At 41.5% G+C, this 26,405-nt stretch overlaps 2 protein-coding genes across 12 annotated transcripts in view; one reads left to right on the forward strand and one right to left on the reverse strand.

Annotated features, from left to right (window-relative positions):
* Positions 1 to 4,505, reverse strand: part of stradb (STE20 related adaptor beta) — an 11,733-nt gene extending 7,228 nt beyond the window's left edge. The window contains exons 1-6 of the mRNA XM_046860337.1: positions 4,366 to 4,505; positions 2,754 to 2,844; positions 1,536 to 1,619; positions 1,018 to 1,105; positions 721 to 842; positions 494 to 602 (exon numbers count right to left, since the gene is read on the reverse strand). Of these exons, the coding sequence (XP_046716293.1) occupies positions 494 to 602; positions 721 to 842; positions 1,018 to 1,105; positions 1,536 to 1,619; positions 2,754 to 2,765 (415 nt within the window). The 5' untranslated portion in view covers positions 2,766 to 2,844; positions 4,366 to 4,505. The remainder of the gene's footprint in view (positions 1 to 493; positions 603 to 720; positions 843 to 1,017; positions 1,106 to 1,535; positions 1,620 to 2,753; positions 2,845 to 4,365) is intronic.
* A 767-nt stretch (positions 4,506 to 5,272) lies between these two features.
* trak2 (trafficking protein, kinesin binding 2) lies at positions 5,273 to 25,615 on the forward strand. 11 transcript variants are annotated; one of them, XM_046847942.1, is made up of 17 exons: positions 5,273 to 5,403; positions 9,338 to 9,552; positions 11,354 to 11,497; positions 15,069 to 15,137; positions 16,030 to 16,106; positions 16,195 to 16,311; positions 16,408 to 16,626; positions 18,170 to 18,248; positions 18,325 to 18,455; positions 18,670 to 18,744; positions 19,239 to 19,376; positions 19,535 to 19,614; positions 19,711 to 19,890; positions 19,973 to 20,271; positions 21,179 to 21,598; positions 21,768 to 21,867; positions 22,010 to 25,615. In XM_046847942.1, exons 2-17 carry the CDS (start codon positions 9,498 to 9,500, stop codon positions 22,635 to 22,637), a joined length of 2,811 nt encoding a protein of 936 aa, XP_046703898.1. In that variant the 5' UTR covers positions 5,273 to 5,403; positions 9,338 to 9,497; the 3' UTR covers positions 22,638 to 25,615. The 11 variants fall into 11 exon arrangements, with proteins under 11 accessions (XP_046703898.1, XP_046703924.1, XP_046703915.1 ...); XM_046847968.1 differs by having other exon boundaries at positions 21,771 to 21,867; XM_046847959.1 differs by having other exon boundaries at positions 19,976 to 20,271.
* Positions 25,616 to 26,405: the final 790 nt, after the last annotated feature.

A 26,405-nucleotide genomic window follows, 5' to 3' on the forward strand; every position in this document is an offset into this window, starting at 1 on the left:
AACCACCTAGCAACACTCTAGAAACCATATGAATTACCATAAAAACCACCTAGCAGCAACATAGCAACCACCTAGCAGCAACATCAAAACAACATAGATTACCATAGCAACCACCTAGCAAAAATCTTGAAACATCAGTGATTACCACAACAACCACCTTGTGACAACCTTAACACAACATCGATTACCATAGCAACCACCTACTGACAATCCTGGAATTACATAGATTACCATATCAACCATCTAGCAATACTCTAAAAACCATATGGATTACCATGGAAACAACCTAGCAATAACCTTGAAATAACAGATTACCATAGCAACCACCAAGTACCACTCTAGAAACCACACAGGTCATAGTAAAGTGTATAAAGCTTTACAAACACATTATTACACGATATGAACAGCCAAAGAATGTGACCTTTATAGATGTGTGTGTGTGTATGTGTGTGTGTGTGTGTGTGTGTGTGTGTGTGTGTGTGTGTGTGTATACCATAGCTCATCAGCGGAGAGAGCACCCACAGCTGGCAGCAGGAACTGAACACTAATCTGGACGTCAACAGGTTTGGGTGACGAAACAATCTGGACAAGAGCGCCTCGTTCTCATCACACACACACACACACACACACACACACACACACTTAGAGATAACGTTTATATAGCATATATAGAGTATTATTACAATTAAGCCATTAATTTTGCACAAAGCAGGAATTTACCATAAGTTGCAGAAGCTCCTCCTCCGTACACTCATCCAGATTGGTGTTTTTCACCGCCACCAGTCGTCCGGATGGTGTGTGACGAGCCATGCTCACCTGGCTTAGGTTATTAAATCCCTGCCCTACACACAGACACACAGACACACAGACACACACACACACGATGTTCTAACTCAATATCTAACTGAATATAGCTGTAATATCCAGTATTTCATGCAAACCACATCAATGTGTTTAAATGACTTACAAACACACACACACACACACACACACACACACACACACACACACACATACCAAGTACTGAGAGCAGCTGATAGTCTGCAGGATCAGCAGACAAGCTGGAGAGGTCATCATTAGCTCCGAAGAACGAGCCATCACTGCTCTGTTTTACACACACACACACACACACACACACACACACACACACACACACACAAACAATTTGCTATAGCTACAGCACTTAAATGAAGGTAACATTAGAGGGTGACTAATTTATTGGTTTTACTGATTAATTGCTGCAAAAAATCCACAACAATAGTTTTTCCAGGTTGCGCTATACAGTACGAGAGTGGCCTCTAGAGGTGAATACCTGACACCACATGCTGTTTATTTAAAGTGTCTTTTTTATTAATTCTGGAAGTAACTGTTTTTATTTACTTGGAGTGTTACTTTTGGTTTCAGTTTGAATGCTTGTCTTTTATTTACCTCAATATTATACCCTGTATAATGAACAAATTCATATTTATATAATTCTTTGTCACATTTTCATGATTCGGGTTTTTGTCCACAGTTAAAATCAGCTTCTTACTGACCAGGTACGACCCGCTTATGTCCTCATAGTGATCCTCACAGCTAACTGGCTGGACCTGAGAGTGGGTGGAGATACAGGAGCAATCCTGGGAGGAGCACAAATATGAACAACAGTCAGAACAACAGTGTGAGTGCACTACAACGACAGTCAGACAGTATTATATGTTAGTCATTACAGAAAAAACCTCAACACAGAATTGGGAGAAATTATGTGTTTTAGAACAGATTTTAAGTTTCGTACAAGGAACTGTGTGATTTAAATGGAGAATGTAATCCAATTTCGGCCATCATCAAACAAACATCAGATGGTCCACCACCCCCCAAATCTGTAAACAACCCTGTAAATGACCACAACAACCAACTAGCAACACTCTATACACAACCCTGTAAATAACCCCAACAACCAACTAGCAACACTCTATAAACAACCCTGTAAATGACCACAACAACCACTTAGCAACATTCTATAAACTACCTGAATTACCATCGCAACCACCTAGCAACACTGTAGAATCTATATAAAATCCCGTAGCAACCACCCAACAACATTCTAGGATTCACATAATTTACCATAGCAACAATGGAGAATTCATATTAACTACCATAGCAACCACCTAGCAACATTTCAGAAACCACCTAGACTACCTAGCAACCACATAGCAAAACTCTAGGAACCACTAGAATTACCATAGAAACAACCTAGCAACACTCCCAAAACCAACTGTTACCATAGCAACCACCTAGCAACACTGCAGAAACTGATAAGATTTCCATAGTAAGCACCTAGCATAACTGTAGAAAGCATCTGGATTGTATCAACCACAATAGCAACACTCTAAAAAAGCATCTAGAGCACCATAGCAACCACCAAGCAACACTTATTGTATTAAGTTTTATTTCAGAATTGTTCAGATTTTAAAACTGACTGTATTATTGTCACAAGAAAAAAAATACAAACAAATGAAATGTTAATAAAACCAATGGAAAAGTTGTTCAGGAACGAGAAATAAACAACCTGAAATGTGGGAAGAAAAGAAAGCAGGAAACAGAAAGCAGAGAGTTTGAGAGCAGCACATTCCCTCAGAGACACAGAAAAGATTAACAAGGACATTTATTCTTAATGGCTCGAGTCCCCAGGAGGACACAGAACCAGGACAGGGAGGATGTGTTTCTCAGACACTGAACCAAAATTCTGGATAAAAGCATGAGATCATTTTCACCAGGAACGACATGAGGGACGTCTGACGGCGGTTCTGCTGTGCTGCAGTGTCTTCATCAGCTTCTTAAAGCAACATGGACAAACCTGATCAGCTGTAACACACACAGACAGGAGAAGAGAATTAACACCAATACACACGATCTCACACACACACACAATCACACACACACACACACACACCTGTAACACCAGCTCACACAGTTCTCAGTAAACAAGTTCAGCTTAACTTAAGTTCCTAAAATTCCCGTAACTTCTTACGTGTCTTTCGTTCTCTTTCTTAAAACAATTATTTTATTAAATATTAAAATTTTTTATCTGAAATATTTTTTTTTTTTAAGTTTTAAATTAAACAAATACAATATTTCCTGGAATTAATAATAACAATAATTGTGAGTAAAAAAAATTTTTTTAGAAATTAAAAATACAAAAGCAAAACTAAAAATGTCTGGTTTAAAAACAAATCTAAAATGTCATCTAGATGTTATAACTGAAATTTTTTTTTTTATGTAATAATAATGTAATTAAAAAATATAATATAAAATTAAATATAAAAAGATATATAAAAAAAAAAAAAAAAAAATATATATATATATATATATATATATATATATATATATATATATATATATATATATATATATATATAGGTGTACATACAATTTTTTTTAAAGAAAAATAAAACAATAAATTAAAAATATGTCTGGAATAATAATAACATAAAAAATAATATTACAAATAATGTAATAATTGCATAATTTAATAAATTAAACCTTGTGTGAGGCATCTGCAAATAAAAAGTTTGGAATTAAAAAAAAATATTTTTTTAACTTTTAAAAATAACAAAAAATAATAATTATAATTTTAAACTTCAGATATAATTTACACATGATATTTTATATATAAATAAATAAACTATGCCTAAAAGTGAAAAATAATTATGCCTGAAGTGACAAACAAACAAACAAACAAACAGAAAACTAGTGAGTTTTCGGTGAACAACGAAACAGCATTAAGTATAAATGATCTTTAGCCATTACATTAGTGATTGAATCTTTTACATCGTGTAGCACAGGGTCGTCTGTCAAAGTGTTTAGAAACCCTGAGATCTCCTCCAGCATGGGGCCCAAAACGTTCTTCTATCACTTGATAGAGTCATTTGACTTCAGTCAACACTGAGGAGTGAAACCTAAGCAGGAAAAAGTGTTTGCTAAAAGGTCAGTGTATGAAATCAGATCCAAACAAAACAAACCTGACCATAAAGTTACTAATGTTGATCTTCAGTACGAGGAGAGTTTCAGTCTCACTGAGCCGTGATGTTCTGAAGCCCCCTGTGGGGCAGAAGGGCAGCTGAGATCAGAGAACATCTAATCTGATCTGACCCCATCTGCTCTGAGAATACTGATGACCACGACACCTTCAGTGAATTTTGGACTACTTAATCAGCTTTTAGAGACACACAGGGACAAGACACACACTTCAACATGACGTCACTTCCGGAGATAATTACATTACTGCAATCACATCAACACACTGATACACATCTCATTCATCTGGGTCACCTTTAACATGTCCAGCTCTCTCACACACACACACACACACACACACACACTCACCACGCGTGGTCTGGCTTCAAGGATGATCTTGGATTATTATGTTAGAATCAAAACTCCACTGTTACAAAAGGAGGGCAGCCTCTGAGTGTGTACACACACACACACACACACACACACACATACACACACACACACACACACTCCCCTCTTCGCAGCTGATCCCACATAGTGACGTCACAACCTATCACACAATAAAAGTCTCAAGCCTAGAAATCGTTATAACGATATTAATAAACAACCAAATAAATCAATTAATTAATTAAATAAAGTTAATAAATGATCAATTACATTAACGAACAATTACATTAATTCCAAAAACATTTTTAAAACAAACAAATACATGTAAATAAATAAAAAATAAAATAAATAAATATTTTAAGCATTTTAAAGAAAAAGGTCGCTATATCCTAAAGCATATTCCAAGTTATTTTTTATTCTTATATTACATTAAATGGAAAATTCTTACTTTTTTTACTCGTAATTATCTGATGTCGATGGGTCAGAAGATGAAGTATTTCTTTTTTTTTATTTCTAAAACTAATAAAATGTGTTATATAATGATGAATATATAAAGCAGAAATAGTAATAACGTAACACATTTTATAAGGGAATAGAGTATTTTTTTAATAAACATTTAAAGCAGAAATCCACGATCTCCTTTACATTAAGAAACGGGTTTTGCTCTAATAATGTGTTTAAAATAATAATAATAATAATAATAATAATAATAATAATAATAATAATAAAAAGTTAATAATAATGAAATATGTAGTTAAATTTTTTTGGATGTATTTCTCAGTCCGCGACTCTTATTCTAAAAAATGTTAGAACCGTTAGTAGCGATACGGCGGCCATGTTTAAATTCTTTTCCTTTTTTTGTATTCCGGAAGCGCGCGCGGCGCTTCTCCTTGGCGGACTTCCGGCTCGCTCGCGCGTCGTCGTGTTGTTGGTGGTTGGTTTGAGGAGTCGCAGTGTGACAGCAGCGGAGAGTCTCAGCGCGAAACGGCGTGTTTTCTTCATTTAAAGGAGGCGCACAAGGTCCGTGTGGGTTTATTGTTTTCATGTTATTCATTTGATGAAGAATGAATGGAGTTTGTATTTGTAAACGTGTAGAAAAGCGAAACTGAAGCGGTGGGATTGAGGTGAAAGCCCCGGATGTTGTGCGCTCGCGCGAATCAGGGCTGCAGCTCAAATACACTGCGTTTATTCTGATCTATTTATATTTCTCTTAAATCAAATATTCATACAGTTTAGATTAATGCACGCGTGCATGATGGACAGATGCATCATTAATTAATTTATTTATGTAGAAATGCATTGATCAACATTTGTTTTAATGCCAGAGCTTTTATATTTATTTGATGTGCATTTATTCCTTTAATAATAATTAATCCCCTTATATATTACATGCTGTACATATATTTGTATATTTATTTGCAATTGTCAATATGCACAATTGCTCCTATTTGCACTTGTGGTAGAAGCTAAACTGCTGTGTATCTGTACTGTGCAATGACAATGATGATCGATCATGAACATTGTCTCAAAGCAGCTTTACACAGATAAAGTGCTGATAAAGAATGAAGATGTTCTTAATAAGTGTAAGTTTGTCCCTGATGAGCGAGCCGGTGGAGACTGTGGTGAAGGAAACATGAGGGCATAAAGAAGAAACCTTGAGAGGAACCAGACTCTTGAGGGAACCTCATCCTCATCTGGGTGGCACCGAATGTCCATTTATTACAGATGTTGAGGTGCAGTGATGATGATCAGAGCAGACTGTAGTCTTGAGTCAGTGTAGCAGACTGTTGACATTAACTACAGTCTGATGAATGAATTAATGATTTAAACTGTATATTTATCTGAGCAGTTGAGTTGAGGATGGAGGAACCAGGAAGGAGGAAAAGAGGAAGATCAAGGAGGAGGTTTATGGATGTGGTGAGAGAAGACATGCAGGTAGTTGGGTTGAAAGAGGTTGTAGAGGACAGGGTGGGATGGAGACGGATGATCCGCTGTGGCGCCCCCTAATGGGAGAAGCTGAAAGAAGAAGTAGAAGATGCAGTGACTCGTTATTGTGAATGGAAGGATCTGTCAAAGCGTTTTGTTAAACTGATATTCGTGATCAGTTTTTGTACATTGGTATGAATCGGCAGGTTGTTTTTGTTGATCTACGTGAGCGCCGTGATGTGGTGTTAAACGCTTCTTAAGTGTAACCATGGAAACGACCCGTGGAGGATTTGAAAATCAATCGCTGTAGATCAGAAGAGCAGTGTGTTTAGTCCTTGATGTACGTTGAATAGATAAAGTCTTGGGAAAAAAAATGGAGCAACCCATAACATTCTAGTGGAAAACAATTCGAATCTTTAGGAAGAAAACTATTTTTTTTTCATCCACAAAATACCCTGGTTCACATTTGACCTTTCCATAAGTCCCTTTATCTCGATTAAAACTTCAGTTCCAGCTGAAGAGAAGCAGGTCTTTATGCATCCACCACCATGCTTCACCATAGATGTGATGATCTTTGAGTGATAAATTCAGGGAAAAATCACCCACAAAAAATGTTTGTGGACACCTAAATAGAAGATTGGTACGGGAAACTTTTTGAACATCCCATGCACATTTCATCTGCTGTTATAATGATCTCCACTCTTCTGGGAAGATGTTCCATTAGATTTTGTGGAGATTTGTGCTTATTAGCTACAAGACTGTTAGTAAAGTCAGGCAGTGATGGAGGTGAGGTGAGGAGGCCTGTGGTGTCGTTCCAATTCATCCCAGAGTTGTTCAATAGGGTTGAGGTCAGAGCTTTATAGCAGGAGCTCCTCCACTCCAACACATGTAAAGCAGATCTTCATGGAGTTTGCTTTGTGCACAGGGGCAGTGTCATGCTGGAGCAGGTTTGGATCTTCTAGTTCAAGTGAAAGGGAAAATTTCAGGCTACAACATTTCAAAACGTTCTACACAATTGAGGTCCTCCAGCTTTGTGGTAACAGTTTGAGGAAGAACCACATATGGGTGGAAAAGTCAGGTGTCCCAATAATGTCTTTCTAAAGCCAAAGTCCAAAGAGGCCTGAAAGCATGTTTGTGAGAAATACTTTCCATACCCAGACAACATGAAAGCCATCTCTCATATTCGTCACATGCCGTGGACTCACCAGAACTTGACAGATCTTCCAGCAGCTCGTTTAATGGTGCTTTGAGTCTCTTGATGTCCTCACTGTTCGGTTTGTCCATTTTATAGACACGCCTTGTTCTTATTGATGCTCCGTTTTCTCTGCTTGGTTACGGATGACCTTCACGGTGTTCTATGGCGCGTGATCCGGATGTCTCCATGTCTACAACGAGAGCCAGTGATATGCCTGCGTAATGCATAGTGCCTCTTTCCTGTGTGTGTGTGTGTGTGTGTGTGTGTGTGTGTGTGTGTGTGTGTGTGTGTGTTAGGGATCATGAGAATTAAGGGACAACAGGAACTAAAGTTTGTTTATGCAGAACTGAATTTACAGTAAACCTCATCAACCACAAAGTTATATCCAAGTGTAGGTCTCTCCCAAAATGGTGTGTGCGTGTGTGCGTGTGTGCGTGCGTGCGTGCGTGCGTGCGTGCGTGCGTGCGTGCGTGCGTGCGTGCGTGCGTGCGTGCGTGCGTGTGTGTGTTAGGGATCATGAGAATTAAGGGACAACAGGAACTAAAGTTTGTTTATGCAGAACTGAATTTACAGTAAACCTCATCAACCACAAAGTTATATCCAAGTGTAGGTCTCTCCCAAAATGGTGTGTGCGTGCGTGTGTGCGTGCGTGCGTGCGTGCGTGCGTGCGTGCGTGCGTGCGTGCGTGCGCGTGTGTGTGTGTGTGTGTGGTATTAAAAGACTGCGAGTGGCATCATGCTGCTCTACTGACAACTTCCTTTTTGAAAGCAAAATATTGAACAATAATGGCAATAAATAGCGGTTGTTTCTTGTGTGTGTACTCGCACGCGTGTGTACGCACACGTACACGTGTGTGTGTGAGAGAGCAACTCTCAGTCTCTGTTCATTTTTGCTAGCTGCCTCTCCATCTCTCTGTCTGTGTGTCTCTCTCTCTCTCTCTCTCTCTCTCTCTCTCTCTCATACTCTGTTGTTCTCTCTTTTCTGTATCTCATACAGTTTCTCTCTCTCTCTCTCTCTCTCTCTCTCTCTCTCTCTCTCATTCTTCTCACCCTTTGTCTCTGTGTGATTTATTTTCTGTCATACTTCCTTTTCTTTCTATTTTTGTTGCTGTTTCTCCATTTTTTTCACATTCTCTCTCTCTCTCTCTCTCTCTCTCTCTCTCTTTCTCTCTCTCTCCATTTGTTGTTCTCTCCTCTTGCTCTCTGTACATCGCCACTTATGACCTCACTTCCTGTTTGTGGCTTCTGTAAACTCGTGGCAGTGACTTAAGTCTTCAAAAACAGGAAAAACCCTGATTGGTGAAGCGCACACACTCTCTCTCTCTCTCTCTCTCTCTCTCTCTCTCTCTCTCACACACACACACACACACACACACACACACACACACACAGAATGAGCTGGATGAATGTTTGGCTGATGCACAGCTGTGGATGAAGAAATGTCACTGAGTGTGGGATGAAGGGAGAGAGGCACCAAGAATAAACAACCACAGTGAGATGAGAGCGAGCGATGAAGGGAGAGAAAGTGAAACAATGAACAAATCGAGAGAAACGACAGATCGTCTGAGACAAACATTTCTTCTGCTGTGTTCCAGTTTTTAGATACACTCTTTAGTAATCAAGCTGCATTGAATTGAACAAATGAGGGCATCTGCTGCTTTTAGAAAAGATTAATTTACATTTACCACCCGGGCATTGATTCATTTCCCCGAGAGCAGCACATCATGAAGCGGTTCTTTTATCCCTTTAACGTTTTGAAAGTAACGTATGTTGGAAGTCGGGTTTGTATGATCCCTTAATTTCTAATCCTGCAGCAGTGTGTTTTCTCTTTTAGGTGGAGGACCGCACGTGTGTGTGTGTGTGTTTGTGCACATGCACGTGAGGTGGAGGCGGGACAGGATGTGAGGTCATGATCGGCCTTTTCCCACTTGCCTTGCTGCACTTTGGGTAGGATTGAGGAGCTCCGCCCTCTCTCCACCCAGCAGCCAATCAGGATGCTCGAGGTCAAGCATATGAGTGCGGAGAAGAAGGAGGCGGCCGTGGGAACAGGTGCGTGTGTGTGTGTGTGTGTGTGTGTGTGTGTGTGTGTGTGTGTGTGTGTGTGTGTGTGTGTGTGTGTGTGTCTTTAAACGCATGGGTGTAAAGCATGCACCAGCATCTATATTTATCTGTTGCCCCAGTAAATTACATATTGACCCAGTTGAACTGCTCTGAACTCAGAGAGACAAGGCTGTGTCTCAAATCGTTCTCATCACATCCCTCTGGACTTAATGGACACTTGATGAGTATATGGGAGACGAGTCTGACACCGAGGGACAGCCTTTATTTTTTTTTTCAAATCTTCTTTAAGTGGGAAATACAGGCTCCCATCGATATTAGTGATCTTAATTAAAGCCGACGCTCGTTACAGAAAACAAAGCATCACCTTCTGACCAATCAGAATCGAGAGTTTAAGATTGCTAATTTAATTGAAACAATATTATAACACCGCCAGTCAGTATATCTGAGAATTTTGCTTATTTACTTTCTTTGCTTCTGTTGTGTTTTTGTTTTGTTTTTATGTCTAGAAAATGTGTTTATGTAATGTTTAATAATCCTATATTTATATAAGTGTGTATAGGTATTCTACATTAATAATAACGTCCACTCTTTTGGGAGGATGTTCCACTATATTTTGGTTTGTGCTCATGATAAAGTCAGGTGCTAATGAAGGTGAGATGAGGAGGCCTGGGGTGCATTCAGTGTTCACATTCATTGTTCAGTAGGGTTGAAAGTGAAAGCTCTATAGCGAGAGATTTTCCATTTAAAGCATATCTTCATGGAGCAGGTTTTGATCTCCTGGTTCATGTGAAGGGAATATTTTGTCCTACAGCATCCAAAGACTTCCTGTACAAATGTCTGTTTGGCAGTTTGGGGAAGAACCACATATGGCTGGAAAGTCATGTGTCCCAATACTTTTGTCCACATAGTGCATTTTTACTTTCTAAGATTTATTTATTTATTTAAAAAAATTTTTTTTTTCCTTGAAGCATTTGCATATCAATATTAACTATTGAAAAACTATGTTAAACTATATGGTTTGTTTGTATTCAAGCAAATCTAGAAAAGACAGCACTTTTCTAAAGTGTGGAAACATCTAGTCTTATATGTTTTTTGAGACACATGGATGTTCCTTTTGTTTCTAGGCAACAAACACGGGAAAAAGCAAAAACACACAAGAATTATAAAGTAAATGAGTGGAAGAAAGTTGGACATTTTTGTCTCTAGCAGGAGAACTTGTGACAGAGACCAGGAGAGAAGATGTTAGCAGACTGTTTTACCCCCACAGGTAAACACAGAGACAAAAGCTTAATGGTTTGGGGTTGTTTTGGATCAGGGAAGGTTGGAGACTTATTTCGGGTGAAAGGACCCAACATGGCAACCAGTCACTGCATCTAAATCCTATTGAACTGCTCTGGGATGAACTGGATCACAAAGAACATCTCCGACTAGTGACAAACATCTTGAACGTTTTGCATGTCAAAGTATTTCAGCTGAATGTTTGGAGAAATGAACTGTCGGGATGCTGAGTGTGTGTAAAGCTGTTCTTCATGCTGGGGGGGAGGGGGGACCTCTGGACATTTATCTATTTGTTTGGTCAAACGAAATCTTCATACTGATACCAAGTTTGTTGCGTAGGAAAAAAAAGGAACATGCACATGTCTCTTAAAAGACACTTTTGACTGAGACACATTCACAACAGGGGGTGTTGGTGTTATACTGCATTTCCTAAAAGGATTTTGTGTGTGGGTGTGTGTGTGTGTGTGTGTGTGTGTGTGTGTGTGTGTGTGTGTGTGTGTGTGTGTGTTAGATGAGGGCCGTAGCGTGTGCGTGACCAATGCAGAACCTGTGTACGTGTACGAGACTCAGGACTGGATGGTTTCTCCTGCGTGCTCTCCGGATGAACACGGCTCCATCTCTTCACTGCTGGCTGAGGAGACATTTCGCTACATGAGTGAGTCGTCTGTCTCTGTGTGTGTGTGTGTGTGTGTGTGTGTGTGTGTGTGTGTGTGTGTGTGTCTGTTTTAGATCTGCATTTTAAAACAGACAGAAACACAGAACAGTTTCTATTCATTCAGGTGTGATGACTGGACAAAAGAATAGAAACATGACCACGATCGTGAGACCTGCAAGAGTTGGAATTCTTACACACACACACACACACACACACACACACACACACACACAGTCTCTGTCTCTCTCTCACACATGCGCACACACACACTTTGTCTCTCTCTCACACACACACACGCGCGCACACACTCACTCACACTGTCTCTCTCTCTCTCACTCATGCCCGCACACACACACACACACACACACACACACACACACAGTCTCTGTCTCTCTCTCACACATGCACACACACACACACACACACTCTGTCTCTCTCTCTGCTCTGTGTGTGTGCACGTGTGTGAACCTGTTCTGTGTTTCAGACAGTGCACAGAGGTTCGGCTATTTATATACACTTTATTCAGTGTCAAGTGTACACTGAACGTCCCTGTGTGTGTGTCTGTGAGCGTGTGTGTGTGTGTGTGTGTGTGTGTGTGTGCGCGCGCAGCAGGCTCAGTGGAATTTATTGCTGGTCCCTTAAGTGTAATCTGACAGCAGATCCAGGGCTGAAGTCATGGGATAGAAGGATGGAGAGAAAGGGGGAGGGAAGTGAGAGAAGGGGGGAGAGAGAGAGAGCGAGCGCGAGAGAGAGAGAGCGAGAGCGGAGCAGCAGCCATGGCGGTTTTAAATCTTCAGAATGAGGAGCTGTATGACCGCTTCGTTATTGAAGGTCAGAGTTTAAAGGGCATTGAGTTGTTTGTGTGTATGTTGTGTGCATGCATATGCATGACCTATAATTACAAGGTTACATAGCAGTTGTGTGTGTGTGTGTGTGTGTGTGTGTGTGTGTGTGTGTGTTTTGATCTGTATCAGTGAAAAGAAGTATGTATTAAAACTGGTGTATTTGTCAGTGTTGATGTGAGTCTGGTATCATATTTCAGTGCTCATTGCTGATGTCATATTTCAGTGTACTCTACATGCTACCTCTAATGTCCTGACATATTTAATCTTACAGCCCAAACTGTAATATATATACTATATGGCCAAAAGTATGTGCGCCCCTAACAATCACTCTTGCATGTGCGGATCAGTGTGCACTCAGCTACAAGAGCATGATTTAGTTTGGGTACTGATATTGAGGAAGTCTGAGGTTCAAAAGGTTTTCCAGTTTATTCCAGAACACTTGAGTTGTACCACTCGAACCCTGGCACACACCATGTCTTTATGGACTTCACATTGTTATGCTGGAACAGGTTTGAGGCCTCTTAGTTCCAGAGAAGGGAAATGGTAAAGCTGTATAATTATGTGGCAACAGTTTGGGGAAGAAGATCTTTTGTGGTGGGCAGGTGTCTCTGTACTTTTGGTTTGTGGTAATGCACAGAAAGAATACAGAAACTATATAAACCACTAAAAGTGTGAATAGACACTGAGGACTAAGTTAAAAAAAGCAGAAGTTGTCAGTGTAAGTGTGTTTAATTGATTTCCTCAGTCGATTGTCTCATTTAGAGGACATTTAACGGTAAATAAAAAGGTCTGTGTTTGTTTTGATGCCTGTGCTGTGTATTAAGTCATACTGGAAATGGGGGAAGAGTCTTTGGCTGTACTTCTTTATGTGCAATGTGTATTGGTTTTGACACCGAGGCAGACATTGGGTTGTGTCCTCAATTGATCTTACGGTGCAGGGACACGGAGTTGGGTGAAAAATTCCAGATTGGAAACTTACCAGAAATCTATGGGAATTTATGTCGAATCATTAGAAATTTTGGGGAAATTGTATATAAACTGTATCATATACAATCATATAAATATAATCTTTTTGTTTAATCATAAACTGACATGCATGCAAACTAATCCAGATATAAAAAAGAAATTTTTGCCTGATGTAATAAAATGTATGTAATGTTTCTGAAATGTATGTGAATACTCACGAAGGTGGACATTATTTTGTGTTTTAACCAAGATATTTTTTTTCAACCACAATTAAGTTTCCTGTTATTGGATAACCTGCGATTTTAAAATCCCAATTTAATCCCATTAATACGTGTAAAGTCTCCAGCCTTGAAAATCCTTGGAATTTTGCAACCCTATCCGCAAACCTTTCTGTATAAAAGTGGTAAATGATGATGATGATGATGAGGGTGGATGAAAACTTGAATAATAAACGGCTCCAAACTTTGACCCTCAGTGTGAGATTGTGTGCTGCACTTAAACAGGCAGTAAAAAAGTGTTTTTACTTAGTTTATGTGTGTCTCGGTTATATAACGTAATAAACACACTTCCGTGCGTGATTTATTTACTACCTCTGCCCCATCCTGTATAATGTCATTGAACCTGTTTGGTGTTTATTGTCCGGGGATGAAACCGGTTCTGAAGGACAGATTTTTACAAGGAGACGTATCTGTACCGTTGAGTTTCTTGACCTGCAATAACCTCTTGTGACCTGAATGTGTATATATATAATTTTTGCCTCATCATTGTGAATCTGTGAAAAATTCACTTATTCGACGTACAGGAGTGCAGCTTCGTGTATCTTAAAGCGCCTCTGAAAGAAAAATCTTTGAACCTTGCATTGCATATTAACCGTTGCACCATGATCAGGGTGAATGATCAATTCACACACAAGGGTGTTGTTAAAGTGAGGTGGGTGAAGGGAGGATGTCAGTGTTCACATTCATTCTAACCCATGTGAATCATATCTGCATGGAGTTCGCTTTGTGCACCGAGGAACTGTCATGCTGGATCAGCTTTGGGTCTCCAAGTTCAAGTGAAGGGAAAGTTTCATGCTAACAGTGGTAACCGTGGTAACAGGGGGGAAAAAGGTGTCCCAATACTTTTTTCTCTTTTTTTTTTGTTGGCATTTGTCTTATTTGCTTTAATTCTGGTCACACTACAGGAAGGAGACAATAGACAACGAAGTGCATGATGAACATGTAGATCAATTCATTCCAGGAGTGTTTGTGTCTGTGAAGGATATGGTTTTGTGTACAGAGGTGTGTATTCTGGGATTTGTGTTTTTGTGTATGCATTCGTTTGGGGTGTGTGTGTGTGTGTGTGTGTGTGTGTGTGTGTGTGTGTGTGTGTGTGTGTGTAAAACAGATTGCACTTAAATGTGTATCTAAGAGGTGTGTGTTGTTTGTCTTGAAATGTTTGTCTTAATGTGTGTGTGTGTGTGTGTGTGTGTGTGTGTGTGTGTGTGTGTGTGTGTGTGTGTCTTTAATGCAAGCATTTGTCACATTATGAATTTCTCTTTGCCCAGGTGTGCTTGCTCTCTGGGTGAGGGGCGGAGCCTGTGGTCAGGTGCTGAGGCTCTTTGCAGCTCTCCACTCAACCCTCCATCATTTTCTCTCTTTTTTTTAACCATCCTTTTTCTCTCTCTCTTTTTTTCTCTCTCTGGTATATGGATTCAGCTGATTATACCCTCAGTGTCCAGCATTTAACATCTCTCTCTCTCTCTCTCGCTCTCTCTCTAGCTTTTCTCACCCTGGAGCCCTCCTCCTCCTCCTCCACCTCTCTCCCCCGCTCTCACACTTTCTCCAAAGGTATCTCGCTCCATAACTCCTCTAATAAACTCCTCTACCCCTCCCTCCCTCCCTCTGTATTATAGTATTGCATGTGACGTAGCTGCGCCCATGCTCAGTATCATGTGATTTGCTGTAGTTTTTGCAGTAGCTGGTGTTCCTGCTCAATGCTAATTGTAGCATGTAGCATGACCCTGTAGAGAACATTTAGTCTAGATTGTGTTTCCTGCATGCAGGGAATTATAGGTAGTACTGTGTGTTTGTGTTTGTGTGTGCAGGACTGTGAACAAATAGTCCTTGTGTATATACACACTGTGTGTAGGCATGTGCCAAAATTCAATATTGATATTACTAAAGTATTACAGGAGCTGACCCAGAAAGCCCTCTCAGTGTCCAGCTCATTCGGGAGGCCCTCTCAATGTCCATCTCATTATAGAAGTCCCTCTTAGTATCCAGCTCATCCAGGAGGCACTTTATGTGTAGATCATACAGAAGGCCCTTTCGGTGTGTTCAGATCCAAAAGATCTTCTTCGTGTCCAGTTCATTCAGGAGGCCCTTGCAGTGTGTAGCTTATCCAGCAGGCCCTCTCAATGTATATCTCATCCACTGGGCCCTCTCGGTGCAAAGTACATTTGGGATCCCTCTCAGTGTAGGTAACTTATCCAGCAGGCCTTCTTAGTTTTTAGATCTTTTATGAACCCTTCTCATTATGTAGCTTATCCAGGAAGCTCTCTTACAGCTTACAGATTTTACTGTAACCAGCACTAGTACTGGAGACTCCTTCCATAAATTATTAAAAGACAATAATTTATTGGCACATGCCTACATGTGGTGTATGTATCTTTGTGTGTGTGTGGGTTTGACCCTCTCTCTCTCTCCCTCTCTCTCTCTCTCTCCTCCTTTCTTCCTGCAGTTCTCACGTCTGATCGTGTGGAGCAGATGACCAAGACCTACAATGACATTGAAGTGGTCACACACCTGTTGGCTGAGGTGAGTAACAGATTGGATTGTTTGGAGCTGTAACAGGTCCTGATACCGATTCGCTGTCTGATTCCTGTACTCTGTATTGATTGAACAGCGGGATCGGGATCTAGAGCTGGCTGCTCGGATTGGCCAGTCTCTGCTGCAGAGGAACCATGTCCTTCAGGAGCGCAACGAATCACTGGAGGAGCAGCTCGCGCAGGCGCTGGATCAGGTAAAGACGCGTGCGCACGCACGCACAAAACACCAAGGGCTGTAAATATTTGTGTTATTTGTGTTGTGTGACTTATGGTCTTGTGGTCGTCTTCAGGTCCACCAGCTGCAGCATGAGCTGATAAAGAAGGATGAGCTTTTGCGAGTGGTGTCGAGTGTGAGTGAGGAGAGTGAAACAGACTCCAGCTCATCTCCATCGCTCCCCTACACTCCCTCTGCACACACACTCACACACACACTGACACTCAGCCAGCTGGAGGCACTGCAGAGCAAACTGCAGGAGCTCGAGGAGGAGAACCAGAAACTCCGGGTAGAGGTGAGGGACATCATGGTTAAACTCTTTCTCTCTCACACACACACACACACACACACACACACACACACACACACACACACACACACACAGGATGGAATCTAATGGGTCTTGTAAAATAACACAAAGTTTTGGCACCCCACATTTAATGATTGGTTGATCCTCTGTAGACCCTCTAACTAATCCAGGAAACCCTTTCAATTTAATGAGGAGGCCCTCTCAGTGTATGATCTACGCCAAACCTGGGCATTTTATGGCCTGCGGGCCACATACGGCTCTTTAGGCATCCCTGTCCAGCCCGCGGTATGTCAGTCATAAACACAAATGAACAAGTATTTATGCTGAGCATGCAATACAACTGTGTTGCTTTTATTTTAAAAAACCATGACATATAATTTACGTATGGTCGCACGTATCTGCGTCTGTCTGCGACAGGTGATGCTAGCTACCCTTGGCCCCCCCAAAAAATGTCGGCTCACATTAAAAAAATGCTGCGTTTTCAACAAGACATGGACTGCTAAATATTTCTTTACAAAAGTCAAAGGTAAAGCCGTGTGCTTAATTCTGGTACTTAGTTGGTACACAAGTCGAGCTTATCTGATAAAGAGCACACAAAGGAGTCGGAGGCTTTGCTAGCCAAGCTGGAAACTTAACAAACGCTTCTTACAAAACTTTACAAATCCAGATACAGATCCTCTATAACTGATCACCTCTCAGCTGTCCTTCGCATAGCCACCTCAGACATTCAGCCAGATTTCAGTGCACTTGTTCAAGCCCAAGACATAATATTAAGCAGAATTAATTTCTAGTTATCATTGGTTCGGCCCTCCAACACAGACCCCTATAGAAATAAATTGCCCTGCCCTGATCTACACTGTGGATCATACAGTAGACCCATTTAAAGTGTAACTCATCCAGGAGACCCACTCAGTGTGTAACTCATCCAGGAGACCCACTCGGAGTGTAACTCATCCAGGAGACCCCTTTCAGTGTGTAACTCATCCAGGAGACCCTCTCAGTGTGTAACTTATCCAGGAGACCCTCTCAGAGTGTAACTCATCCAGGAGACCCTCTCAGTGTGTAACTCATCCAGGAGACCCACTCGGAGTGTAACTCATCCAGGAGACCCCTTTCAGTGTGTAACTCATCCAGGAGACCCTCTCAGTGTGTAACTTATCCAGGAGACCCTCTCAGAGTGTAACTCATCCAGGAGACCCTCTCAGAGTGTAACTCATCCAGGAGACCCTCTCGGTGTGTAACTCATCCAGGAGACCCTCTCAGTATTCACTTTTTGTGTGTAGTTAATCCATGAGTTCTTTATTATTTTAGACGATACAGTAGACCCATTTAGAGAGTAACTCATGGTGTTTAGCTAATAGGTCCTCTTAGTATGTAGATCATCAAGGAGGTTAAAAAGAAATCCAGGACCACTAGCTACAATTCATTTATGATCTACATACACATTTTTCTCATTTCTGACAAGCATGATGTTCTACATGACCATATCTTTCAACTTTGATCTCAACACACAGTTTCTGTTCTACAGGCTTGTCAGCTGAAGAAAGAGACCATAACATACGAGGAGAAAGAGCAGCAGCTGGTCAGCGATTGTGTTAAAGAGCTCCGTAAGTTCATTACACGCTGTCTAATGTCATGTCTTTGTTTTGGAATGTTTTGGAAGAAGAATGTTGTGTTTCTTAGGTGAGTCGAACACTCAGATGGTGAGTCTGACTGAGGAACTTTCTCAGAAGAATGAAGATCTGATGAAGCAGCAGGAGGAAATCTCTCAGCTCCTGTCTCAGATCGTGGGGCTCCAACAGCGCCTCAAACAGGTGAACCACTGTGGGGTTGGGGGGAGAGAGAGAGGGGGGGGGATGCAGGGTAGAAAAATGAGAAAACAAGGAAAGAGAGAATAAGAGACAGAGGAAGGAGGTATAGAAGGTGAAGAGGTGGAATCAGACAGATGGAGAGAGTGAGGTTCAGAGGGAAAAGTGGAAAGACAGATGGAGATGTTTGAAGGTGATTTGTGTGTTAATGTTTTTTCAGTTAGCGCTGGAGAAAGAAGAGCTGAGGATTCATCTACAAGCCTCAAAGGATTCCCAGAGACAGCTTACTGCTGAGGTATACACACACACACACACACACACACACACACACACACATTTTAATAGAATAAAATTAATTGTTCACAAAAATATTAAAGATTTAAAGAAAGTATTTAGTCTTGGAAATAGACTATTCATCTGTGAATCAATGGATAAAATCGTAAAGGACTATTTTAGGTATAAAATATAGTTGGAACTGGGAGAAATACAGTCAGAATTGGGGAAAAATATAGTCTGAATCGCAAGGAAAAAAAATCAAACTCTTGGGGAATCAGGAGAAATCAAGTCGGATTTGCAAAAACAGGTTTTCATAAGCAAGCATGTTACAATAGTGTGTGAAGTTTTTTTTAACATTAAATTCAATCATGTATTTATATTTCTGTGGGGACCCTGGGACCTTGTGGACAAGAAAAACCTTTTCCTGGATTGTTGGTTGCTGAAAATGTTTGATGCTGGTGGACAAAGGTGTATGACTGGGACTGGATGGTGAAAAACTCTGTGTGTTTTTAGCTAAATGAACTTGCTGACAGGAATGCAGAATGTGTAGGGATGCTGCACGAGTCCCAGGAGGAGGTGAAGGAGCTGCGCAGTAAGATCGCGCCGTCCTCAGGGCTGCGCAGACATCTCTCCCACAGCCTCTACCCCATGGTGAGACACACACCTGTCTTTCTCTCTCTGTCTCCCTAAGCAGCCTTTCCTACAGGTAGTAATACATAATATTCCTCTGTCCCACTGTATCTCCCTTTACCTGTTTATTCAATATATATGACTTTTACATGTCTTGTCTGTCTGCCTCGTTTTCTCAGGAGTGTCTAGCCGCTGAGATTGAAGGCACCATGAGGAAGGAGTTGAGTGTAGAGGAGGAGATCGTGTTTCAGGACCAGAGGTAACACCTGAGATGTAGGATTTCCAGACCTACAGAGATGCTGTATGGTGTTTATGGTGTAATTATTTTTAAAAGGGCATTACTTGATTGTTGCAGGTCGAGCCATAAGCGTGTGTTTCAGACAGTGAGGTCAGCGAATGAGTCGATAATTCGAGCAGGAGCAGCAACACCTCCTATTCCCGGGTCAGGGCACTGCGGCGTGGTTATGACGTCGCAGCCGTTTCACTCCAGCACACACCAAACACCTAATGAAGACGCACAGCACGCCACGGACAGGTGAGTGTGTGCTCCACAACGTACGTTTCTCTGTGTCAGGGTTCTGGTAGTAACCCTTGTGTGTGTTTTGTGTCTATTTCAGCAGCGTGTTCGTGGGGTGTCCCGGGTCTCCCGGAGGAAGCGACCTCGTCTCTGCGCTGCGTCGCCTCACTCTGAGGAGGCAGAATTTCCTGTGTGAGCGCCAATACTTTCAGGCCGAGAAGAACCGGAAGCTGCAGGAGCTCTCCGAAGGGGTGGAGTCAGAGGGTGGCAGCAGCGGCTGCAGCTCTCCAACAGGAAGCGTCCGCTCATCCTTCACCAACCTGTCGGAGTTTTCAGTGTCCTCCAGCTGTTTCAGGACCTTTTTACCTGAAAAGCTGCAGATTGTAAAGCCCATTGAGGGTGAGTCCTAAATAGTGCCTTGTGCACTAGAGATGGAGCGATGGATTTGACCTGTACCGCTAGCTAGGCTAAATCGTGCATGCTAATAATCTGTTAATCAACTTATAGTTTTAAAAGTAGATGCTGGTAAAAAAAACACTGTAAAATAGTGCTGAACTTAATTACAAAAATAATTTACTGAATTATGAAAATGTGATAAAAATTATATAAATACAAATATATTAATTATCTTATAAATGTTAAGGTAATAAATGACATGCATTGAATTTGAAACGAAAATTAACAAATAAATAAAAAGAGTTGCATCCAAAATAAATTTAAAAAGACACTTTAAAATAAGAGTGTGTGATATCAGTGAATCGCCTCTAGTGGCCGCTCTTATGCTCTATAATACAACCCGGAAAAACCATCGGTATGGATTGTTGCCGATGTTAATTTGCCAAACCAATAAAGCGGTTGATTTTTAACGTTGTGACTCTGCAGTACATATGCAAACACACATGAACTGTATTATAAAAATATTTCTAAATGGATACTAAGATAAAAAGCAAACACTCCATGTACAATAGTACTGAACTTTATTACTTTATTTATTATATAAAAAAAAACAAATCTTGGAAACGTGCTAAATCAAATAAATATCAATATATTCATTAATAAATGGAATTATATAATTAATACATTTTAATGAAATTTTTAAAAATAAATTGATTTTAATCGTAATATAGGGTATAGGGTGCACAAACACCATTAGAATTGCCTGATTATTAAATGACCATGGGCATATACTCGGAATATTCTGTTCTCTGTGGATGTCCCTGAAACCAGACGTCCTACTTAAAACAGTATATTCAGTCTACCATGTCCCAATTCACGTCCTTTTCCTCTTTTCCATTTCCTCCTGAAGGCTCTCTGACCTTGCACCACTGGCAGCAGCTGGCAAAGCCTCACTTGGCCACCATCCTCGATCTGCACCCCGGGGTGGTCACTAAGGGCTTTAGGCCCCTCCCCCAGGATGCTGTGTATCATCTGAGCGACCTGGAGGAGGATGAGGAGAATGACAAAGCGCCGTGGATGGACAACACAAAGACTGAAGATGAAGGGATCACGTTCAATGTGCGCTCGTCCTCCACCCCGGATGGAAGAAAAGAGAGGAGTGTTTTTACGCCACTCAAAGCCCCGCCTCTTTCTCCATCTGTACGAGCGTCTCCTGTCTCCTCGGCTGCAGCAGTGACCTTTGACACCTTACTAAACCTGGCTTCGGGTTCCACGTCACTTCCTGTGTATCAACCAGGCCTGGGTGTTACTACAACAGCACCCTCTATAGGTCAGAGATTATTATTGTGTTTGTTACAGTGTTGCTGAATTCTAGAACCTGATTGGTCCGAAGATGTTTATTAAATTTCTATGCTGTGTGTGTGTGTGTGTGTGTGTGTGTGTGTGTGTGTGTGTGTGTGTGTGTGTGTGTGTGTGTGTGTGATGATTATTTTCTAAAGCAGTGAATCCTGGTAAGTGCCAGAGCTCCACGTTCTCCACCTACACCTTCACCACCTGTCGCATCCTGCATCCTAGTGATGTCACACAGGTCACACCCAGGTACTGCCCTCTGATTAGCTGTTGCCTCTCTTGTCCTCTTTCTCCTTTCTTACTCTCAAACTTAGTTTCTGTCTTTGGTATTGTTTCATTCTTGTATTTTTCCATCTTTTATAACAGTTTTTACCTTTTCTTTTTCCCTTAGCTGTGCGACCACCCCAAGTTCTCTCCGCTCCGTCCCCTCCACTCCGGTCACCCCGTGCAGGTTGAGTCTGGGTGACTCATTTCCTCCTCGCCGTGCCACAGCACCCCCTGCAGGCCTGGCTAAGCTCCTGTTGGAGAAAGGCATATCTGCCCAGAAAGTTCCTGCTTCCTCCAAACCTCCTCAGCCCCTGCACCTGCCCCCCAATACCCCTCCTAACTCCCTCTGCCCCTCCCCTGTACCCTTTGAGTCCACCTCCACACTTTCCGACAACTTCCTGACGTCGCGGCCGGCCGAGTTCTTCCTGCAGGACGTGTACGGTGTGAAACCCGACCTCGTCGAGCGTCTGCGCAAGCTCGGATTGGACAAACCCGTCATCCGGGCCGACTCAGACACCGCTCACTGCCCGTCCACTCTGTTACCCACAGGAGGAGGGAGCTTGTTGGTGGGTTTGAGGCGGAACCAAAGCTTGCCAGCTATGGTTGGTCAACGCAGCCCTTCTTACCCTGCTCCGCCCCCTCATCCTACCTCCCTCGCTCTGCACACACCTTCCTGGGGTAACTTGAAACCACGCCCTACTCGTAGACACGCCTCCCTTTCTCAAGCTTCTTCCCGTCCATATGAGCATTAAAGAGTGAAAACGGGGATTTTCAATCGGACGAGAATGTATCGTGTGGGTGTGGCCAAAGGGTATGGCGTAAACACTGACCTTTTTTCTTTCTTTTTTTTTTACCTTTGCTTGCCTTCTTGTTCACTAACTTCTATCAGAAAGCACAATTGTGTAAATAGATGTTTCGGCGTAGTTCTGAGACTAGTCGTTCGTATCAGCGAGAAATATTATGTCCAGATTGGCCAGGATCAACAAGGGTGGAGATTTGAGAGGTGGAGCTTAAGGGCGTGAGCACATGGCCTTAGCGTTGGCTCTTATTTCCTTTTCATAAAGCCTGAATATGCTGTCTTTACCATGATATCTTGCGAGCAAACTCTACAATGCGTTAGCCCGTATATAGCGAGCATCCAGATTCTAATCCCGCATATAATAATAATAATATTCACCTTAACCATAGCTAGCTTGCTCGGAAACATGATTAGCTATATGTAGTAAATGTTGAACAGAAAGGGATACCAGGCTAATGTTCTGTTTTCTTTTTTAACTAGCTGTCTAGATTAGCAAGTCAGACTGGATTGTGTAAATGAGACCAGTACTTTATGCTAAACACTGCCCTTGTTTACTCAGGAAGCTTTCATCCGAACAATATTTTCCCCCTACTACATTGAAGCATCTCAGCCTCTGAGTTCTAGTCACGGGGTCTGGTTATCCACGAGGCTCTGCAGGACAAGAAAGGTGAGAGAACTTTGAAGATGGATACTGCACGTAGGGGCAAAGGGGAAAGGAAAGTGTGTTAGGGAGTAAATTAGCGCTTTGCTATGGGTATGGTACATTTTTGAAAGTCTGAGGTAAGTCGCATATAAGAATGGGTCAAGAAGGTGACTTAAAGGTGATGGAAAAGTCGAATAAGAGGAAGAGAATAGATGAGAATGCAGAGCCTCTGGAAACCAGGCGTAGTCAACACTTTGGATCCGAAGGTTGAGAGTTCAAATCCCAGCTACACTAAGCTGGGCCCCTAAACAAGGCCCCTGACACTGTAGCGGCACAGTTGTACGAGTCTATGGATTCCATGTTCGCTGTACTGTGAGGGATTTAACAGTACATTAGGTAAGATAGTCGTCTCCTTGGAGCACTGAACGTTCGGTAGGTCTCACATTCGATTGAAGTTCACGAAGCTCCGCCCCTCTCAGATCCTACAGTGAGCCGTAGAGAGTGTATATATAAAACAACTGACAGGTGAGTAGATTTTCAAACTCGTTTTTTTCCTGCGATTTCTTTATCATGTACTACATATCAAGCGTGTATCGAGGGACGAGAGTCTCAAAGCCGATTGAAGAATATTGTCTTCAGGGAGGAAAAGGAGGGACGTGGACACGCCCGTGTTACGTATTTCATTTATATCGCGCTTATAATGAAGAGAACGCGTGTGCAAGTCCGCCTCGAAATTTACACAGTATTTAAATACGGATTTTAGGTTACTGTTTGTTTAAAGTCCTCGTGTCTGAGTATCATCCAGGTTCTCTGGTTTCCTTTAACTCCAAGAACATGTTAGTGTGTAGTATCTAATTTAAATGTGTGTGAATATCTGCCTGCCTCGAATACGTTCCGGATAAAACCCTGACCCGCTCATTACCACGGTTCAATAGTAATATTTCAGAACGCTGTGTTCTGATTGGCCGAGACCACTAACAACATGACACACAAATCAGTATTAGCATTAACGTTTCTGAACGTTTTTTTCTCATGACGCAGAGACTCCGTGACCCTCCTCAGTCTCCACTTTGCCACTGAAGTTTCCTTTATATTCAATGCACTTTTTTTTTTTATATTTTAACCAACTAACATACTCATATTTATTCTGAAATGACCACGTCGGATCTACAGAGCACAGTCAGGAGGCATGAAGGAATTTTATTAAGCACTTTTATTTATATTTCGTGATATACTTTGCTTGTGTGAGTTTATTCTGGCGAAAAAAAAGGGTTCGCTTTTTTTAAAACGTTTTCGTCCAGGTCCAAACCAAAACGAACCTGATCTGACCAGCTTTTTCTTTTTTTGCTGGCTCGGCTTTATTACTGTTATTTGTTATAATAATATTTTTGTTTTTTGTCAGCTAAACACGTATGTTTGGTGGATGTTGTGGGCAAAGTCTGGCTTTTTTTGTGCCTTTTTTTTTTTTTTTTTTTTTTTACCAGCCATTGGATAATGCACTAAAACAGGGCGGGGCTTGTAAGGTCACAACGTCTTCAGGTGTTTTTTTTTCTTTCATATAATTTAATAGACTTAAAATAAATTGTGCCGTGAATTTATAGCCATGTTTTTCTGTATAAATCCTGCTGGAAAAAAATAGTAGAAACCATCACATGTTGTAAATTCCACTACCATTACAAACTATCAGGTGTTTAACCACTCAAACCAAAGTGTGGAGATTAGTCAGAATCTGGATGCTTAATGGTGTCCTTATGGTCCCTATTGGTGTACCATGCGTTCTCCAAGTGGCTAAATTGGTCTTTAAGACATAACATGCCACCACCAATAGAAGGCATCTAATTACCACTAACATCAGTTTCCATTAAAACCAATATAATTCCCATTACAAATTCTATAGGTTTTTTTCCAGCAGATTTTTTTTAACAGATGTAAATAGTGCAGATTATTTACTCCAAAATGTTCCACCCATTTTACAGTATATTGCTTGTCTATTACAATGGTGTCCTAATGCCATATTTCTGAACATTGCGTGAAAAATTATAGCTTTGTAGCTCCAATTTAAATCTAACTACCGTCTATCTACTGTCCTCGTCCTCACTTACATCATCTCAGACACACACAGGGTGAGTGATGGAGACGACGTCTTTGCCCTGAGGATGTGTTTTTACGACATTTATTCAATAAGCACATTGATATGACTGTTGCCCCGACTAAACCCCGATCAGTGCCGATTTATTGCCTGATTTTGTTTGTTTTTGTTTTTTATAATAAAGCAATGAAAAAATGCAGTTGTCTTTCTTTATTTCTTCATTTAATATTTAACGGTGCACAGCCATTTTAGATCTCTCCAGAGATGTTCAATTAGGTTCAAGTCTGGGCTCTGGCTGGGCCACTCGAGGACATTCACAGAGTCGTCCTGTAGCCACTCCTTTATCTTCTTGGCTGTGTGTTTAGGGCCGTTGTCCTGTTGGAAGATAAACCGTTGCCCCAGTCTGGGGTCCAGAGCGCTGTGGTTCACCTACCACCATAACCACCCATCCACCCTAATCCTCCACCTACCACCATAATCAAAGATCCACCCTTACCTACCACCATAACCACCCATCCACCCTAATCCTCCACCTACCACCATAAACAAAGATCCACCCTTACCTACCACCATAACCACCCATCCACCCTAATCCTCCACCTACCACCATAACAACACATCCACCATCACCTACCACCATAACAACACATATACCATCACCTACCACCATAACCACCCATCCACCATCACATCCACCATCACCTACCACCATAACCAACTATCCACCATCACCTACCACCATAACAACACATCCACCATCACCTACCACCATCACATCCACCATAACCAACTAACCACCATCACCATCATCTACCACCATAACCACCCATCCACCTAATCCTCCACCTACCACCATAAACAAAGATCCACCCTTACCTACCACCATAACCACCCATCCACCCTAATCCTCCACCTACCACCATAACAACACATCCACCATCACCTACCACCATAACCACCCATCCACCATCACATCCACCATCACCTAC

The sequence above is a fragment of the Silurus meridionalis genome, chromosome 1 (assembly GCF_014805685.1).
Source record: "Silurus meridionalis isolate SWU-2019-XX chromosome 1, ASM1480568v1, whole genome shotgun sequence".
NCBI lineage: Eukaryota > Metazoa > Chordata > Actinopteri > Siluriformes > Siluridae > Silurus > Silurus meridionalis.

What these genes read in the sequence shown, in the direction of transcription:
- trak2 (XM_046847942.1), top strand. Translation starts at nt 9,498, where the DNA reads ATGCTCGAGGTCAAGCATATGAGTGCGGAGAAGAAGGAGGCGGCCGTG. An exon ending in GGAGACATTTCGCTACATGA is followed by an intron (nt 11,498 to 15,068) that starts GTGAGTCGTCTG and finishes CTCTCTCTCTAG; the next exon opens with CTTTTCTCACCCTGGAGCCC. An exon ending in GATTGTAAAGCCCATTGAGG is followed by an intron (nt 20,272 to 21,178) that starts GTGAGTCCTAAA and finishes TTCCTCCTGAAG; the next exon opens with GCTCTCTGACCTTGCACCAC.